At 49.3% G+C, this 20435-nt stretch overlaps 1 protein-coding gene across 2 annotated transcripts in view; it reads left to right on the top strand.

Annotated features, from left to right (window-relative positions):
* Positions 1-20435, top strand: part of ccdc92 (coiled-coil domain containing 92) — an 84714-nt gene that overhangs the window by 60772 nt on the left and 3507 nt on the right. The window contains exons 1-3 of one of the 2 annotated variants that reach the window (XM_039772020.1): positions 1618-1919; positions 11027-11174; positions 14362-14403. In XM_039772020.1, the coding sequence (XP_039627954.1) occupies positions 11045-11174; positions 14362-14403 (172 nt within the window). In that variant the 5' untranslated portion in view covers positions 1618-1919; positions 11027-11044. Of the gene's footprint in view, positions 1-1617; positions 1920-11026; positions 11175-14361; positions 14404-20435 lie in introns of those variants that run through there. The other variant, XM_039772019.1, reaches the window with a different exon arrangement.

Here is a 20435-nt window from a genome sequence, read left to right as displayed (position 1 = left end):
CCACTGTACTAATTCCCTTCATAATTTTAAACATTTCAATCACGTCTCCTCTTAATATTCTTTTGCTTAAACTTTAAAGGCTCAGCTCTTTTAAACTTTCATCATAACTCATCCCATGTAGCCCTGGACTCAGCCTAGTTGCTCTTCTCTGGACCTTTTTCCAGTGCTGCTATGTCCTTTTTGTAGCCTGGAGACCAAAACTGCACACAGGACTCCAGATGAGGCCTCACCAGTGTGTTATAAAGGTTGAGCAGAACCTCCTGTGACTTGTACTCCACAGATCAGGGTGCTATATAAGCTGATATTCTGTTAGCCTTCTTGATGGCTTCTGAACACTGTCAGGAAGTCGATAGCTTAGAGTCCGCGAAGACTCCTAAATCCTTCTCATAAGGTGTACTCTCGATTTTCCGACTGTCCATTGTGTTTAATTCTTATGCGTAATACTTTACATTTATTGATATTAAATTGTATCTGCCCAAGCCCTGTATGCTATCCAAGTCCTTCTGTGATGATATGACAGATTCCAAATTATCAGCTAATTCACCTATCTTGGTATCATCAGCAAACTTAACCAGCTTGTTCCTTATACTCCTATCTAAATCATTTATATATATAAAAAATAGCAGCGGCCCCAGCACTGCCCCCTGCTGGTCACCACTGTTTTAACATCACCCAATTCTGATGAGGTTCCTCACACCATCACCCTCTGCTTCCTGTGTCTGAGCCAATTCTGCACCCATTGACACCCCACACCCTAAATTAGTTTGATACCCAACCTCTCATGTGGCATCTTATCAAATGCTTTCTGAAAGCCAAAGTAAGTAATATATTCTCGACTTCGATCATATCCTTTTGTTGCCTCCTCATAGAATTCCAGCCTGTTAGTAGATAGATAGATAGATACTGTATTAATCCCAAGGGGAAATTCACAAAACAGTAAATCAGTAAAACACGACCTCGCTCTTCTGACTTCATGCTGACTGTTCCTAATAACTCCTGTCCATGCCAGGTGTTGCTCAATCTTATCCTTAATAATTCCTTCCATTAAGTGTGCCTTGTGGCTGGTGGAATGGGCTGCCCACCTCCATTTGAAATTCTGGCCCCTTCAGTGTGTTTAAGAAGCGTGTGATGACTCTTTTATTTGGTGAATTTCTGTCTGACCTTATTATTATTAGCATTGTTAGTTTTGTGTAATTTAAGACTCATAACTCGCTTGTATTTTGTGCTGAGCTCTGCACTCATCATGATCAATTTTGTCCCCCTGTCCTGTTCCCAAACAGACCCCCAGATTGATGTTTACTTGATTATGTTGACCTCTCACCTACACAAGTAAATGCCACTCTTGTCCCCTGTGTGACACTGCACTGGTGTTCCACAGGCTGTTCTCATGTTGCCTGGGCACCTCACGCTGAGCTTTTCCTTCCCATACGGCTGGCACATTCTAAGGTAAGCTGCTGATAGTCCCCATCCGTTGCGCTCTCACTTGAGGTTCTTTGTTTGAGCACCAGGTGGCGGTCAAGCGCCGCCAGGGGAACAGCGACGCCGTCGCCAGGCAACCACCGACTTTCTCGCTCCCTCCCGCACTCTCCGTTTTTTTTTAACGAGTGCAAATCGATGGCGTTGCGACGTTGATTCTGAGGAGCGGCTCGTAGGTGGGGCGCGTTGACAAAAGCCGGAGGGTGCTCGCCGTGTCTCTGTGCCCAGTTCGGTGCCTGCCTGTCGTGCGCACGAGCCGCCGGCCCGATTGGTAAGACTAGCTGGGCTATATCCCGTGATGCCTCGCTTTATTTTGGCCGGTCGCTCAGGGAGATGAGATCTGGCACGAGCTCGCGGGCTGTCGAGGAGCGACGCGCCGGACAAGACAACTGTGCTCTTGTGACACTCGGGAGACGCTAACGAGGGGAGCAGCACCGCGACAGGTGAGTCCGGGATGGCGTGAGCGGGGGCGTCGCCGAGTGACAGGGCGCGGGGGGCTGTGGCGCCGGGAGGGGACGGGCACCTCATTAGCGGTGCGCGACGGTGACCTCTACACGGTGGGCCTCGTCGAGATACATCGGTGACCCACCGAGCGCGATGCCCTCGACGGGGGGGCCGCAGTCCCGGGGCGCCGCACTTGCGCAGGCGAGGATGAAGGAGGATGCGACCTGCCCGACGTCCTCTTTGCACGCGCACCGGGGGGCTGACAGGTTGAGTGTTCGTACCGCAATGCGGGGCGCCCGTGCCGGAGCCGGCCGTCTGCTGAACAAAGTTTCATTGTGAGGGTTCGGACTGAAATTAACCAGCAGCGAGTCGCACGCGCCTGCCCATCGACAGCCACCGCAGGGGAGGACCGAGTCCGGACGGAACACCGATTGTCGCCGCTTAGCCCGGGGTCGGTACTGGTGGCGTCATTTTAATGTCATTGGTAACTCGGTGTGAATTCGGAGGTGTGGGGGATGCGATTTAGTGTCATGTTTAAGAAGTTAATTCCGCCGCTCCTTTTGTTGTCGTGGCCGGCCGCATGCTTGGCATTGTGTCACAAATTCGTGACAGAGCCCCACCCAGACTATGTGACGGGCACATCTGTGGCGGTGCCCCCATGCCTAAGGATGTGCCCCTGAGAAATGGCCGCTGTTTTAAAGTGCAGGCCGACTGGTCCTATTTTTCAGTTCCTTATAGTAAATCAAACCCAGTGGTTGGGCTGGTGGAGAGAAAGGACCACCTCATTAAATAAAATCAGAAAAAAATCATTTGTCGCCCTGTTTAAATCTCAGCCTTTCTAAATAGTGATTGCATTTAAATGTTTTACTAACCAATTTGAAACGGTGACAAAGATGTGACACAAGGGTGGATATGATTTGGATTTGTCTTTCTTGCACATTAAAAAGTTCTTCAGTTGGAATGAAAAGGGGATGAATCTGTGGGGCACAAAGAGTTGTAACGATTTACGAGGAGACTTAGCAGCAGCAGTGGGGGGGCTAAACAAGTCAGACAAGTACAAAACCAGGATGAGTGACCTCTGAGGATCACAAGACTCGCTTGCTTTTTGTGGATGAACACAAAATCAGTAAGCGGACTGTCTCGTTTGTTCTTTATGGATTTGATGGTTTGGTTTCTTCAAAGGTGGCCTCCATGCCCACTGTACTTAGAACACAAACTGCTTCTGAAAAGCAAGAAACTGACAGCATCAGCAGGAAAGAAAAAAAAAAACAAAACAAAACACAGAGGTCCAAGTTTATATTTTACGTGCGTCACAATCACTCCACACAGCAGACAGCCACTCAGATACCCTCAGCAGGTCAGTATTGGGCATGAAGACCCAGTGGTGTCAAAGCGGCCATTTAGTTTTAACAACCACCGTCATAAGAGGACAGGTGTCTATGTGTCCGTCCAGTTGCTGTGTTTCTGTCATTCCAACAGGTGGTGCACCACAAACATTACCTCCACACTCCCCACCAAATGGGATTTATCAGACACATGCATTACATTTGTCAATAAAATGCATTTGAGTACTACAACTGCTTGTGATGCACCATTTGTTGGAATGATAAATGCAAAGCATTGTACAACTACATGCAGTACAAAATTACTTTCCAGTGGATGGTGCACTACAAATGTTAACGCTTATGTTTCAATCCGCCTAGCACCGCTAGTGACTCTGTAAAAGAAAAACAAATTGAGGGTTGTTCAGGCCTTGAACCCGGCCTGACATTTCCTGAGCCCTTTACACACACACACACAGACTAAAGCCCGTTTGAGTTGCTCACAGAATTTCAACTCCATTGTGAAGACACAAAGTGGGAGTCCATTTGCAGTTTGCCGACCTTAGTGGTGCCTGAAGGTTTGGTTAGCTCTCTGTCATTGTTGCTCAGATGGCGTTTGTGTTTGTGACTGGGCAGGTGTGGCGAGGGCGCCAGGGCAGTTGGCCATTCAGATGTAGCCGTTTATCTGCTGCTGCGTGCCTCGTGTGGTGAAGGACTGACCTCGACTTTTTTGGTGATTTGAGGACGTTTGGAGCACAGTCTTGGGAACCTTCATGGTTTATGAAATAAAAGTAAGGATGTCTTCAAAACAAGTGGCAGGCTGTGAGTGTCACCGCTGAAGACCTCGCAGAGCCACGTGCCAGCCCCGCCCAGGAGGGGTCATCGTTTCGGCGGTCAGCAGTGCGGCCGTTGTAGCCGTGTTTGTCCTTGCCGGCCTTGGTGTCTCCCTGTTTAATCAACTGCCTCGGCTCCATTGTATCAGCTGAAAGTGTTTCAGCCACAGGGCTGACCATTTAGAAGACGTGAACGCCTTTACAGGGTGGTCTTTCCTGCAGAGACTGAAGATGAAAGGCGGTCAACCCTAAGATGTCACTTGTGGCCTTGTAATAATGTGGGACGTCAGCAAGGCGCCGTGTCTGCAGTTGTACTGGAAAGCAGAGCCATGGTGTACGAGAAAAAGAGCCGTCGTAAATAATTAGGAAAATCCATGGCCCAGCAGGACTCATCTTATCAATATGGAAACTATTAGAGCATATTTTCACAAAAAAAAATCAATACATCCTCAGCGGCAGCAAATGGAGGTTCTTAATGGTGCGCTAAGTGAATTATGGGCACATCTGATGTCTCGTGGCGGGCACGGCCAAAACGGCCTTGAGGAGCTCGTCCTGCGCTCCGCTCGCGTGGCCCTTTCGGTGCTCTTTGTTTGAGCAGATTCCTGTTCTTCTTGTAATGCTGGTCGTGCCGTGGCCTGCAAGGCCTGATATCCCTTATGATTTATAGATGTTTGCACAGATCTGACTTGGGCATTAGTGCTCACTCCCCGGAGATGAGGGCCATCTTTGTTAGCGCTATCATCACGGGCAGAGCAGCCCACGTCCTGTTAAACCTTTTGCAGGGGTTTTTAGCTTGATTCTGTTTTTTGGTGTGAATGTAGTTAGCTTGTAATTGAGCGTTGGTATCAGAATTGGGATATTTAACAACATAAGTGAACACAGCTTAAGAAGACTCACACGCTCTCCTGTTACGTAGTCAATTCATGGCTGAGCAGTACAGCAGAAACTCCCTGAAGATGGAGACCCTCTGAGCTCTCCCACATGGGCAGTAGAAGAACACGTAAACGGCACCCGCCTGTGTCTCGGCCCTCAGTGATGCGTCCTGCTCAGCGAGCTGCCAGGCACTTGGCTGTGTGACTGGTGAAAGTGCCATGGGCTTTTTATGAGATCCTGAAAAAATGACAAGAGCGAGAGGCGACTATTACAATAAACGTTAAACGTGTTCTTGGGAGGGTCGTGGGGTATGGCAGTACTGGGAAAGTACCAGAAAAACACAGACTTTAAAAGGGGTGTGGGACCAGCGACAAATAAACGTCAGCTTCCCTCTCAGTGTGTCCATCCTGCTCAGAAAGCCCCAGCTACAGCTACGACTGAACTGTCCATTAGCAAGTGATGAGAACGTCCCCCCATACCCCCACTGTTTCGACAAGATTGAGACCTCAAGTCAGAGCAACCCGCCACCGCCCTGCTGCTTCGACGCTTACTTCATGCTGTCAGGAGGTGACCAGGTCTGGGGCTAGGGTCCAAAAACTGGTACTGAAGCTGGCATCCAAGTTCTAATGGTGGTCCAACACTAGTGCTTAGGCAGTGGCAGCTCATCTCATTCAGGTATCTGTTTGCCCACCTCATGTAAATGGCGGTCCCAGTTAGCACTTTGTCTTCTTCATTCGTCATACGGTGAGTGTCCTCCACTTTGTAAACCTGCTGGAGCGCCACTTGCATGTTCACATTGTGCACCGTTTTCTGAAATGTCGTTCTTCACAAGTTCACCGATCCTCAAAGGACTGGTCTGCTTCCCATGTCCCTTTTGTTTGCCACCCCTCTGATTTTTTGGTACTTTACAGAATTCTGATTAGAAAGCACAGGGGTTCAAGATGAGCTCCTGAGGTGCCCTCCCCCAATGTGAGGCTCTCTCCTGCCCCCTGTCGGCCGTGTCTCTTTGGTGCCACTTGAGCAAAGAGCTGATTGATTCCTGCTGCTCCTCCACCACTTGTCCTTTTTTACTGACATTGCTGTTGCTCAAGAGATGATAAACAGAAAGGTCTGCATGTGTTGGTCTATGATTTGGAGAAGGCGCCACGTCAGGTGGTCTGAAGGTGCACGAGAGGGACAGGAGCACCAGAGAAGTGTCTGAGGATTATCCAGGATATGTATGAGGGAGTGAGGACTTGGGGGTAACAGACAACAGCCCAGCCAGAGGAGGTCTGCACCAGGGGTCTTCTTTATGGATCTGCTGAGTTGTGGGATTAAAGGCCAGTTGTCCTTGTGCAGGCTTTTTGTGTTGTGCAGCACCGGAAAAGAGGAAGTGGAAAAGTTGGAAACCTGGAGAAGGACTTTGCAAGATAAAGAATCGAAGATAAACACGAGGAAGAGGAGGAGGGCCCAATATCTGAGGATCAGGATTCAGGAGTTGTCCTGCAAGGAGAGTGACTGAAAGAGGGGATACACTGAAATGTTTAGGATCAGTGGCAGCAGAAATCACCCACAGGGGCGGTGTGGATGAAACAACCGAAAGAAGCCCTTAGGAGTTTTGTGTGATTGAAGGTTAAATGTAAAGTTCTGAAGAGAGTGACCAGACATGGGCAGTAAAAGGAGCAGAAATGACAGAAATAAGGAGGTTCAGAGGGCTGTGTGGAGTTACAAATAAGGACAGAATAAGAAACGAGACAATCAGAGGAACAACCAAAGGGGGAGAGATAACTAAGATAGTCCAGGACAGCAGGCTGAAATGATGGGGAGAGACCCTGAATATGTGATGGGAATGGAGGATGAAGTAAAAGAAGGAAAAGGCCTTGACTGTTGAGGTGACTGAGGAAGGTTCATCAAAACATAGAAATGGGAAAGGGGAAGAAGAAGATTAACGTTCTCTCACTGTCTATCAGTGATTCAGCCTGGGCAAAGCCCATTGTGGACCACCATGCAACACAAGAGACGCACAGGACTGAGAGGCGAGTGCTACAGTGACAGCTTCAGGGGAGTCAAATGTACCAAAACGAAACGCTCAGCAAATGTGTGACACGGCACTGTGACGCCTGGGTGTAGTCGGCTGACGAGAGTCGGGGGTGGTCACTTGTTCAGTGGACCCCTGTGTGAGTAGAGCACTCGTGCACCTGGTAAGGGCAGGTCTCCTGCACCCTCAACACCACCCCTAATGTGATGTCCACTGCTTGCCTCTTCCCCCTAAGCTGCGATCTTCTGAGCCCACAGTGCTGACTTTGGGTGGCAGTGGTGGCACAGAGACAGTCCTCACCTGTCCAGTTCCATTGTCCGGCAGTAATGGACTACTGACCGCACACCAACTGTGCACAGGGGTCACTGAGCCTGGGGCCTGAAAAAGAGTCGGGGCGTTTTAATGGACAGCAGATCAAAGAAAAACCTCCTGTGAACTTTGTGTGCTCCTTGAGAAATGGCAGAGGGACATGTTGGCAGAGGTAAAGCCCACCATTGTCGTGTTCATTTAATAATACGCTAGCGAATGAGCCTCTCAGAAGATGCCAGCAGGGGTTGTCCGCGGACTAAGCACCATGTATTTGAGATGTGGCTTCACGGGGTCGTCTTGTGTGGGTCAGCTTGACGTGTTTCACTGTTTGACGAGCTGCACTCAAAGCGTTCAGCCATCGATGAACACAGAAGAGCAGCACAAAGAGTTTGGCCATCGCTGGGATCTGACTTGGGGGGCTTTGGAAACACTAGGGACCCTCTTTATGAAACGTTACAGCGGGCCGATTTGCAGTGAAGGCAGGCTGTTCATCAAGAGAACATTTTTACATCTTTGTTAGCCCGACGAAGTCTCGGATGTTTTCGTCTCATGCAGGGCTTTCTCTTGTCGGGGTCTTCCAGCTCGTTCGCTTGTCTTGAATGCTGCCAAGGTGACCTGTCAGGTTTGTGTTCTTATTCAGCCACTTCACTTAATTTTAGCTGTCAAGTCAACTTGTTTTGGTTGAAGTGCAGAGTTCAACAGTCCAGGGTGATGGCGTGGAGAGGATTTCTTCACAGGACGAGGGCCGAGCGCCCAAAGCGCTTCAGACGCCCGTCCTTTGTTGCTGTTGTGTCCCTGGTGACAGGCTCTTCTGTTTGGCCTCGCAAAGTCAGGCTCCTTACGTTCTTCCTGTTCCTTGTGCTTATTTTACTTCATTTCTAAAATGGAGAAGAGGGAGGACCGTTAGCTTTGTTTGCTCTCTCAGAGTTCCTGCTGGCCCCTGGTCTGTTGCCCTGAGCCCCTTGCCGTGCGTTAATAAGCGGGGATTTCTGCCCATGTGGCCTAGAGTGTGAGCAGCGATCCACTCTGTAGTTGGACTGTCGCCATTCTGATGATCGGGACGTCCTATCGGCTCAACATTTTTCTCGGCAAAGCAGGTGAATCACAAAGTGGGATCTCTAAATAAGGCAAATCATCAGGTGACAGTGTGGACAGGTGGTGATGGCTGCTATTACGTCATATCCAGTGACTAAGCTGGCGTTAACAGAACTCGACCTCTAGTTGGAGGGGGTGTCGCACCTAACGACTGCCGGCATCTGCGTCTTTAATGCCAGAGACAAAGCCGGGTGGGTCAGTGAGCTCTGAGTCGCATGCAGGGGACCTTTAGAGGCACTTTAAAGATTTGGTGCCCCTCATATATATGAGCCTCAGTGGACAACTGACCGAGACAAGAAGGACCATGTGAGCCTCGCTGGACTGTTTGCCACTTACCAGAGTCCCAAGACTGCTCGATATCATTAAGCTCTATTATTATTATTATTTTTTGTATATATGATTATATATATAAATATATGTGTGAAAAATGACATACATACATAATGTGGAGCCCCCTTTTGTGGAACCTGCTTCCGCTGCACTGTGTGGTAAATCCACCAGTGGAAGTTGTCTGTGGTGCCTCCCTTGCCTTGTGGGTGGTCCCACCCCAGGCGCCAAGTGGAGTTGGTTGACGAGACATGCGTCACTTTACAGCTCTGACGCACAAACTCACAAGTGCGGCTCGGACGTTAGAGGGGGTCTCGCAATGAGCAGTTCAGTTAAAATGGCGCCGAGGGTGTTCAGTGAGGCCCTTTATTGATGGAGCAGATGCCTGTGTTTAATATGAAAGAGCCAACTATAAATGGAGGCCTGTAAGCTGCGGTGTTGAGCTTTGAGGTTCCACGTCCCTCATGTTGAGGGGGCCGGCTGAAGCCATCTAGTAGAGGTTTTTGGTATTACAGAGTGAGAAACTTGGTAGTTGATGTTGCAGATTAACGTTTTTAAAGTCATCTCTCGTATGTCAAGTGCATTTCATCCATGAAGGAGGTGTGTGGTTGGATCCATTCCTGTGCTCTATGCGGCCGACCACAGTGATCACGGCAGACTTCTTTGTGTTTTAATCTGACTCCATCACCAGCCGCTTTCATCTGTCCGACTGGGCCCAGGAGTTACAGGGGATGACCAATGACACAGTTCAATGACGTCTACTTTTTTAAAGAATCCCACCTCATGCTCGCCCCTTAACCCCCCCATTTTACAAGTACGGCAGGTTCACCAGCCCTTTCTATTTCCACTTTCCATTTTGTTGTGGCACAACAAACGTGAGACCCCAGACACACAGACCCCTTTTTTGGCTGCATCTCTCTTCCAAGTGAGTGCTCCATTTTTTGGGCATTAGCTCTTGAGCCCACTCACACAAGCCCACCCCTACAACCTGGCTGATTTTGTCAGATTGAGTCTCAGTGGTCACCAGTGACTCTCATTCCGCGGACACTTCAGTTTGCACACAAGCATCACTGGTGTTTGAGTTCCTAACCTAGATGTCCCACCAGACAGCAGCCCACCTAGGACAGGGGGCTACGGGCAGTGGGGTCACTGGCTGACAATGTGGTCGTGTTCAGTGTGGGCCCTCAGACAGAGCTTGTGTGTCTAAACAAGTGCGGGTACTGGAAACGTGCAGAGAAACCCACCATTTGGGGGCTTTTCCCTATAGGAAGTAAACATCAGCTTTCCACTTAATCCCCCCAGAATAAACCCACCCCCCCATCTCTTGACACTCGATGTTGCAGTTGTGGAAAAACGTTGTAGACATCACAAAACAAACCACAGGCTTCCTCATTGCTTCAACGCGAGTGTCACGATTACAGCACGGCTCTTTAGGAAGTAAGAGTAAGATGGGGGTTTGGAGTTTTCCTTTATTTGCTTCGGGACCACCATGGCACTTATACTGAGGTCTGAAAGCGGGTGTCCATACCAAAGTCAAAATTGTGGTTCTACTCCAACAATCAAATCCAAAGTGGTTAGGTGCCATTCCTAAAACAGATGTTGGACCCCCAAGGCCACTATCAGACAGATCTCTTTGGGACCCTCTGAGTGTGTCTTTCAAAAGCTGATGATGTGGTTCACCAAAGGGTGAGCTCGGGTTTGGCTGTGTTTGAAGGCGCCAGCAGAAGACCAGGTGGTCCGTCGGCCTTGTGGGTGTCGCCCGTCCCCACTGGCATGCTTATCAGAGTCGTGTTTGTTAAGAGAATTTCAGCAGGATGCCTTTTGAAGACGGTGGTCCTGATTAATGTCGGGAGGTGGCAGCTGGGACCAGGAGACTTGGCTGAAGTTCACGAGAGATCGACTTCCTGTCGTAGTGAAATCTGATTAGAATGGGCTGCCAGCACCATTAGCACCAGGCCGAGGGCACAGCGCCCGCTACGTGTGTAGTGGATGACGCCACACACCTCTTGTAGTCCGTCAGTCCCGACTTGCGCTCTGTTTTTTATGGCGCCTGAAATGAGTCTGAGGAACTTTAGTGGCGCTCAGTCCGAGACATTTAGACTATGGAGGTTTTCTGCGCTGGGCGAGTGTTTGTATGAAGGACAGAAATTCAGTCAAATGAGAAAAGCAGATTATTTAAAAATTAAAAGAACATTCATAAAGGGTGGTCTACAGTGTATGGCGGTGCAGGGCCACGTCCTCAAGTCATGTTGAGACCCTCGTATTTATCACACTGCTGTGGTCTCGTCCCTCCTTATTGTGTATTGAATTGCACTTTCTGCTTGTTTCAGGTTGGAAGAGCCGTCACCATGTCGAGAGTAAGTCTGGAAAATCAGCTGCACAGCGCCCAGAAGAATCTGCTCTTCCTTCAGCAGGACCACGCGCACACCCTGAAGGGTCTGCATGCTGAGATACGGCGCCTGCAGCAGCACTGCACAGGTGAGGATGGGTGGGTGGGGGGGGGGCTACCTCATAGGGATGTGAATTAGACATTTAAATACGGACCACCCTCTATAATGAGAGGAAACAAAAGGACCCTCAACTTCATGTGGATACTTTGTTAGACGGCAGCCTCGCCAATCACCGTCCAGGTGCCCAGACAGACACTTTGAATTCGTTTTATCAGCACACTCTGTTCTAAGGGACATTTACTCCCATGTCTGGAGTTGTCACCTAAGGAAAGAAAAAATAACCCAGGGGACGGGAAGTCCCAGGGGCTTTGTAGCACGTTGTGTTGCACGAGTGGTGCCCACTGGCTCATGTTGGTATCGGGTACAACGCCAAGGCTTTGCCCAGCACTGAGATGTCCGAGTGTTCTCTGTGAAGGGGTCAAGATTCCTGCCCTTGGCCTTATTGGCTAAACACTAGCGCCTGTGGAGTGTTCGAGGTTCACGTGGGTAGAGCCGAGTGTTGTTAGTAGCAAAGTGGAACTTCACGCCGCGCCATCTGTGGTTTGTATTAAAAACAATAAAACACCAAAGTCAAATAGACGGATGCCAAAGATCAGAAGGAAATGCGAAGGAGCAGAGCAGGGTCCACATGGTCCAGCACAGCCCACCAGGGAGTCCAAGGAGCTGACAAGGCACAGTAGTGTCCGTGTTTAAAAGACCCTGAAATCCGGGGGCAAAATATTCAAGTCAAAGTCAAGTCAAAGTCAACTTTATTGTCATCTCTGCTATACACTGTACAGGTACATAGAGAGACGAGACGACGTGGCTCCAGGTTTCCAGTATAGACAAACATAGAACAGCATAACAGAGGATATAGAATAAATAGGCATATGATATGATATGATATGATATGTCAAAGTGACAGTTAACAGAAAGCTCTTGTGTGTGTAGATTTTGGGCAAGGAAGAACAATCAGAGATGGCTGAAAGCTGGTGAGGGCTCGTGGGCTCAGGTGGGAGATGCCCCAAACACCATTGAACCTGCCTGTCCTTTATTTTGGGGTGACATATGAAGAACTGTTGCTGTGTTTCCAAAAAAACCCCATAATTTAAGTCTGTAGTTTCTTGTCTGAGCCGCCCACAGTAACTAACATTAAATGAGACTTTGCCCCGTCTGCCCCACGTCGGCTGGTATGTTTCACAGGCACTCGGAGCAGGTTCACTGGCACTTCTTGGGCAGAAATGAAGAGGACCTCAGAACCTTGGCGGCTGTCGACTTTGTGTCAGAAGGCCCACCATGTCCTGACTGCATCTTCTATAGAGCCTGCAGCACTGAGAATGTACCACACGAGAACATTCACAAGGCCATGTTAGTGCATTTCAGGGGCACAAACCCTGCACAGCCTCGGTGGGGGCACTTCAGAGTAGCCACCTAGCCTACTGCTTGTCTTTAGGGAGATCAGCAGGAAACAACCACCCTGAAAACGGGAGCAGGCGGCCGCTGAATGTGGGGGGCACAGTGGAGCAGCGACTTTACGGACAGTGCCGAGCTATCACACTGCTCCAGTACGCTGCTCACCCTGTGACACATTTCGACAGCTGTGGGCACCCGTTCACGTGGCGTCGAGCTTACACACCATGTACATCATTCTGTCACTGCATGACCACTTCCTCCTGACAGACGGACTCCCCTCCTGGCTGATAAGTTTGTCCAGCTCCTACTTCTGGGGTCTTGAATTGGCTAAGGAGCCCCCATAGAGCTTCTCCTAACTGCCACTGGAGTTTCTGTAACCTCATAGCCCCGCTTTCCTTTAAAGGCCCAGTCACCCCCTTAGACATGTGGCCATCATATCTGCTCTCAGCCTTTTTTTTGCCAGGTAAGATTCCCTTCTGCCACTTTACAGCACGGTGGGCTTCAGGCAGATACTGTCACCAGTATGCAGAGATGTTACTGAAGCCCCATTGGGGTTTAGTGCCAGCTGTTGGTGGTGGCATGTTATGACGGTCAGTATCATAATTGGCATCGTCCTTTGACAGAGGCACATAGCCATATGGCACAGCATCAGGTCTTTGTAATGCCCTTAGTAGCAGAAGTCTCCCACTGTGCCCACAGGACAAGGACCACGCGTGTACAGCCCCTCCTGTCTCCAGGTCATTGGTCACTTCACAAGCTCAATGTGTTCAGATTCAGACTTTTCAGATGAATTCAGCACTCTGACGGCTTCCTTACTCAGAGGGGAGACATAAAGGTCCTCACTAGGAGTTGCGTGTTCGTCATTTCAGTGCTATTTTGCCCCTTATTAGGAGACGTTTTGTGAGGAGCATAGGTGCCTTTGGCCTGGTGTCGTATGTCCACTTTCTTCTTGTTCAGCACTGCTCGTGTTTTTTCCCTGTTCTCTACAGAGGCAGTTTGCGGACATTCCTCGTGATTATTAAAGATGGTGCTGTGGCAGTAGGCAGTGTAGTGCCCATTTTGGCCTCTGCCTGCGGCTGCAGCACACACCGTGGGTGACCCAGACAAGTGCCAGGCAGTCTCCACGCTTACTCATACCGTTCTTCAGGAGACGTCTGGGTGTGAGAGCCTCTGGAGACATCATCAGCATCGCAGAAGGAGAAGGTGCTTTGTGAATGTGAGTGTCAAGTGACAGGGATGATGAACAAGTGATCAGAGCCCACAAGGCGGACCTGGTGTGAGTGTCAGGGGGCTGTGCTTGTGAATCTGTGAGCCTGCAGTCTGAAAGGAGTTAACATCGACACTTGACAGTTTTAAGTAAACCGAGACTACGATGGTAACCAGCAGAGTCCTGATGAATCATCTGCGTCCTTGAAGTGACCAGACCTCAAAGACGGACCTGCTGGGCCACTGGTGCCACTGCCCCCTCACACCAACATCAGTCTTCAGGGGCTATGTTTTAAATTGTATTACACAGACCAATATGTGAAGACCCCACCAGAGACCACCAGGACTTTGTCAGGATAGGTCATTGATACTGCAAGTGCAGCCTTTGTGTTGCCGTGAGTTGAAATAAGTCTAGAAAACTGGCGCACTTGTGTAAGCGAAGTACAACGTGAGACCCCCAATGTGCAGCAGCAGTGAATGTTGTAGAGGAGTTTGGATTTGAATTGAACATAAAGGTGTGCTGAGGACGAAGTTAGCGACTGTCCAGTTTCATGGCTTTGTGTGCGCTGATTGGTCATTCATATGATGCTGACGTCACTTTTTGTTTTGTTTTTCAGACTTGACCTATGAACTGACGGTGAGGAACTCCGAACGCTCAGGTAGGAACAAGCGGGGTCTCTAATCTGTTTGTCTGAACACACAATTCTGTATGTGTGGGTCAAATGTTGTTAACGGTAACCCTAACCTGCCGAGCCTTCCTGCACCCGTGACCTCATGACAGCAGTGCCACTCAAGACCGGTGGACAGGTTGGTCCCAGTAAAGGTTTGTCTTTGATCTTTTCCATGAGTGGTCCCCTCAGTGACTTTCTGTTTTGACACCAGCTAATATCATGGCTTTTGAAGCTCAGTCCTAGTAACAATGGCTGGTCAGCCTGGCCTGCTGTCTCCCACCCTGGTCTGTGTTAATGGAGCTCACCCACCATCACTCATACGCACACACAGTTTCACCGTCTAGTTTCCACTCTGTACAGAAATGGGGGTTTCGAAAGCAGACGGCATACGTGACAGCACAGTAAGACCCCTGTATCCCCACGCCGAGGCCTTTATCTTGTACTTTAACTGGTTAAACACTTCACACAGCAAATCAATCCCATCTCCACTAGAACTATTTAAAAAACAAAGTAGAAAGAAGGCGGTCCGAGGGCAGTGGTCCGAATGTCTGTTCTGGACTTGTTCCATACTGAGTTGTTCTTTTCCTTCTTCATTTGTAATTTCTGTCGCTCCCTTTGTAATATGATTGGCACCTTGGGAAGAAAAAAATGGCTGAGAAGCTGAGTAAGCCAACCTTAGGGGGCTGCCGTTCACTCAGAAGAACGCTGTTGAAGGAAGGGGGTCAATACTTGGGTCAGGGGAGGAGACAGACGTTCAGTGGGATGTCAGCTGAGGACACAGGTGGGAGCGGTGGGCTCTAGAAGATGTCTCCCAGGGGCTGATTCTAAACTTGTGTACATTTTGGACTGGATTCGAGGAGGACTTGGGCGGTGAACGGTCCTGAGTTGTGGGCACATCAAGGTGGTCAATGTAAGGCGCAGGTCTGTAGATGGATGGAGAGCCAAACCGTAAGCGTCTGTGTCCAGTGATGGTTCCATTAGGTTTGAGGGTGCCGGACACCATAATGGTGGGTGAGGGGTCTTAGTGAGCACTCCATATGTGAGATGAGTACGGATTGGAGGAAAGCTGTTGTAAAGTCTCTGCAGGCCTTAATCCCCAAGTGTCTGATTGACACAGATGACACAGATCGCCCCAGTGCCAGACTCTCGGTGGATTCTGCTCTACCAGATTGTGTCAGTTGGTGGGTGGGAATGCCAAGAGTGGAGCACACAGAAGAGAAGGTGCTGGACCAGCATGGTAGTATTGATCACAGAGCCTGGAAGATTCACTTGAGAACCTCACTGGACCACCTGCTATCGTTAAGTGATGTTTTAACTGCAGTGGGATTCCTGATGAAGTGTTTATGGAAAGTGTTTATTCTGGAAAATTCCAGAAGTCTGGTTTAGGGTCAAAGGGAGCAGCACAGGGTACAGGGCAGGAACCAAAGAGCAGTTTGAAGTAGGGAAGGAAACCTTGTAGAAGTGAGGTGAAGCAAGGAAAGGAGACGTGCTGAAACACCACCACAGATCGAGGGTCCGCTACAAATTCAGCATCACGAGAGGGCTCATTCACAGTTTGAATGTCTTAATAACCGAGCGACACTCCCTCCGGAGCTTCAGGCAGCTTTGACATTTTCTAACATTCTGTAAGGCATCGGTCTGAGCAGGCAGCTGAGCCAGACTGCAGCCATTTTATGTTGTATGAAACTCCAGAAGGACTTTGTGGTTGACCTGACCTTCAATCGTGTTGGGGTTTATTTCTCGTAGTTTATACAAAAGATTATCACCTTTTATTCTGGCCATTTTATTTCAGTTTTCGGTCATGTTTTATAAAATGACTGGCTCGATGTGCTGGTTGTTCACTCTGTGTGGTGTGCGGTATCTTCATTGTGCTCAGATGTTAGAGCAGTTCAGTGTCTGCATGTGGACAAAGTCTGCAACACACCACCACGCCAAAGCAGAATGGAGTGAAAATTCACACACTAATCCATGTGCGGCGCGGTAAAAGTGGCCATTTAGCAGCGGGCAGTAAATGAACACTTGGATCAGACATTAGCAGTCAGGCCCCAGCCCCACAGACTCACCCGAGTGCAGCCTGGCTGACGGCTTTGTGCTAATAAATAAATGATGTCAGGTCTGCGCATTGATTTGCGAGCGCTGATTGATGTGCTCCTGCCTTCAAGAGAGCAGATCGTGTGCGGAGGCAAACCCTGTCACCACTCTCTACTTCCATGAGAAGCCATTTACATACGGAAGAAGAGCAGAGTAAAAGGCAGTGCACCCCAGGTAGACTCCACAGAGCGAGGAGGAGCGCCGGGGTATGTTGGTAATTTGGAGGTGCAGGCACAGCAGTTGGAGGAACGTCTGAAGGAGCCTCTGTGGTACTGAAGGGTAACGTTAGTAGAAGCTGAATGAGGAGTAGTATGCTCGGTGGAAGTGAGATGTGGCCCATGAAAACGCAGCTTGATAAAGAGAGGGATCAGATTGACGTTGGATTGTCTTGCAATTTGGAGAAAATAGATGATGTGCTGACTGCGACAGCGGCGCTTTGGACACGTGGAGCAAAAGACAGAGGTTTACTGGGTAAGGTGAAGAGGTACACCAAGATGCTACTGGGGCAGGGGGGAGGTTTCAACAGGAGGCCCAAAAAGGTATCAGATGATATGGAAACAATGGGATGAGGCAAACCTGGGTAATCCTAAAAAAATGGCTGTTAAACTGGTGAGGATGGTAACCTACTGTAAATGCAGATTTCCTATTAACACACTGGTCTACTATGTCTACTAGGTCTGTGTTTTCAGTCCCTCTTGGCATTCTGATTCGTTCGTTTGGCTTTGGTGACGCGATTGAAAGAGGAAGTGCCAGTGTGAGACACACAAGGAGGAGTAGAGGTGAGGAAGGCACACTGAGAGTCGTCTTCAGAGACGGGAATTATAAAAGCGAAAAGAAGGCGAGCAAAGCGCCTCAAGCGATACAGTCTGACGAGCAGGCCTTATGAGAACCGAGGGCGTGCCAGCCATGAGAGATTCAGACACACGCATACAAGGCAGGTGCTGAAGGTACACGCAGGGCAAGAGATCTGAAATGTTTTAAATGTATTGTATTGTCTTTCTTTGAATGGTACCGGGGTTAGCTATTAATAGAAGCAAGCAGAGGTGACCGAAGTAGGTGAAGCTGGTGACAGTGATGAGAGGCGAGTTACCGACAGAACAGACAAACTGGCGCATTCTGCCTTCCTCGTGGCCTTTACTGACGCGCTGTGTCTAATGTCCCACTGCACCGGTCTTGTATTCAAATAACTTTGTCCCTCTTTTTCCCCAGTTGCCCCCATACAGGTTAATTCAAATTTCCGAGGCAATAAAGGAATTGCTTTCTTTCAAGGTAGGCATTTTTGTTCCTTTGGATTGTCTGATACTGCGTTCAGTGCGGCAGAGCAGACTTCCCAGGGTTCTCAGTCTTAGCCTGTTTTTGGCTCTGTCTTTTTAATTGCTTACGAGTAGGGCCATAGTAATGGTGACAGCGTCTAAACGCTTACGTTTTACAACTGTGTAAAGCAAAGCTCCTTGCTGGAGTGTGCCCCATGAATCCATGCAGATGTGGAGGTATGTGGGCACTTCAGCTGGTCACGAGTTCACTTCACTGCCGTCTCATGTCTGCTGACCAATGACGGACTCCATCAGCCAGACGTCAATGACTGCTGTTGCTCTCACATTATGTTCAGCTTCATCGTTTGAGTGGCTAAGTGGCTGCTGGTCTCGACTCCTCCTCGATGCCATAGACGAGCGCCTGGCATCCCTTTGCAACTCTTTCAGATGACGTGTTTTGTGTTTTTATCTGTTGCAATCTGTTATTTTTTTTTAGGTCTAATTAGATTCCTTCGCCTCTGCTGGTGTTCAGTTTGACCATAAATGTGCATGTGATGCAAAGCGAGAAGTATCGGAGTTTATAAAAACTACAAGTTTTAGGCAAGTGATGCTGGGATCCATGCGGTCTGACAACGTGTGACAAACACACCAGAGTACGACATCCAGGCCGTCCAGGCCCAAAGTCTGAGCCACAGATGGCATGTCAGTGATTGACGGAAGTTTTGTTTTTGACATCTTTTTGCCGTAATGTATGTGGTGTCACCTTTTCAGTTTGATTAGCCTTCTGAGACAGCAGCCTGTTTAACTGCTCGTGTTGTTTCCTAATTATGTGCCACTTAATCACCGGCGCCGCCACATAGACACACACAACTTGCAGTGTCCAATATCTTCTTGTCTCTCCTGTCTGTTCCTGTACTCTGCCTTGCACCCTCACCCAGTTTTGCAGTGCTTTTCTAAATCACTGATAGAAGATTTTGGATAGGATGTTTAGTTTTGTGAGGGCAGCATGCTGATCAGGTAGAGGCACCAAATGCAGAAAGCTCCCCAACCACTGGACATGTGCAGACAACACCCAATGGACACCAGGCTGACACTCAGACCCAGGGAGGAGAGAGGAGCAGCGGCACAGATGGTAAGTAACAAGTGAGCACAGGCTGGGCGTCAACCTGGTGGTCTTGCTGACTAGCAGTAGTGTGTGCCACCTTCTGCCACATTTTATACTTACTTTGTGTTGTTCTCTTTAATTTTCTGAAGGGAAGTGCCTACAATTTGGTGTCGTAAAATAAATGTGCAAAATGGTTGTGTTAGGGTATTAACACTTTGAGCTGTCATTGGTTCATTTGGATGTTGGTGGTGAGTGAAGCAGTAACAGTGGGAGTCAGAGGTCAGTAATTTATCTCCTTTGAGGTGTTACCTGGTGTAATTTAAAAGGTAGTGGGGGTTGTTGCCCTTTGCTTGGTGGGGGAGGGTCCCCAATTCAACCACCAACCTTGGGTCCCAGGGTCCATCGTCTTGCCTCCTAGGCCACGGGTCCCCTTTGATGTTAGGTTAAAGTAGCTATTTGTATTCTCTACTCAGACACTTCACCATAAGAGTAGATTCAGCCACTTACCTTGGGGGTGGATTGTCTGGCTCCTCTGGGGGACCCTTGGTTGGCTGAGGGTGGGAATTGAACCACCAACCTTGGGTCCCAGGGTCCATCGCCTTACCTCCTAGGCCATGGGTCCCCTTTGATGTTAGGCTAAAGTTGCTATTTGTATTCTCTACTCAGACACTTCAGCATAATGGTATATTCAGTCACTCACCTTGAGGGGGAGTCATCTGGCTCCTCTGGTTGGCTGAGGGTGGGAATCGAACCACCAACCTTGGGTCCCAGGGTCCATCGCCTTACCTCCTAGGCCACGGGTCCCCTTTGATGTTAGGCTAAAGTTGCTATTTGTATTCTCTACTCAGACACTTCAACATAATAGTATATTCAGCCACTCACCTTGAGGGGGGGTGGGGGAGTCATCTGGCTCCTCTGGGGGACCCTTGGTTGGCTGAGGGTGGGAATTGAACCACCAACCTTGGGTCCCAGGGTCCATCGCCTTACCTCCTAGGCCACGGGTCCCCTTTGATGTTAGGCTAAAGTTGCTATTTGTATTCTCTACTCAGACACTTCAACATAATGGTATATTCAGCCACTCACCTTGAGGGGGGGTGGGGGAGTCATCTGGCTCCTCTGGGGGACCCTTGGTTGGCTGAGGGTGGGAATCGAACCACCAACCTTGGGTCCCAGGGTCCATCACCTTACCTCCTAGGCCACGGGTCCCCTTTGATGTTAGGCTAAAGTTGCTATTTGTATTCTCTACTCAGACACTTCAGCATAATGGTATATTCAGTCACTCACCTTGAGGGGGAGTCATCTGGCTCCTCTGGTTGGCTGAGGGTGGGAATCGAACCACCAACCTTGGGTCCCAGGGTCCATCGCCTTACCTCCTAGGCCACGGGTCCCCTTTGATGTTAGGCTAAAGTTGCTATTTGTATTCTCTACTCAGACACTTCAACATAATGGTATATTCAGCCACTCACCTTGAGGGGGGGTGGGGGAGTCATCTGGCTCCTCTGGGGGACCCTTGGTTGGCTATCGAACCACCAACCTTGGGTCCCAGGGTCCATCACCTTACCTCCTAGGCC

The sequence above is a fragment of the Polypterus senegalus genome, chromosome 12 (assembly GCF_016835505.1).
Source record: "Polypterus senegalus isolate Bchr_013 chromosome 12, ASM1683550v1, whole genome shotgun sequence".
NCBI classification, from domain to species: Eukaryota; Metazoa; Chordata; class Cladistia; order Polypteriformes; family Polypteridae; genus Polypterus; species Polypterus senegalus.
The sequence above is the reverse complement of the archived record's forward strand: the minus strand, read 5'-3'. Positions and strand labels throughout refer to the sequence as shown.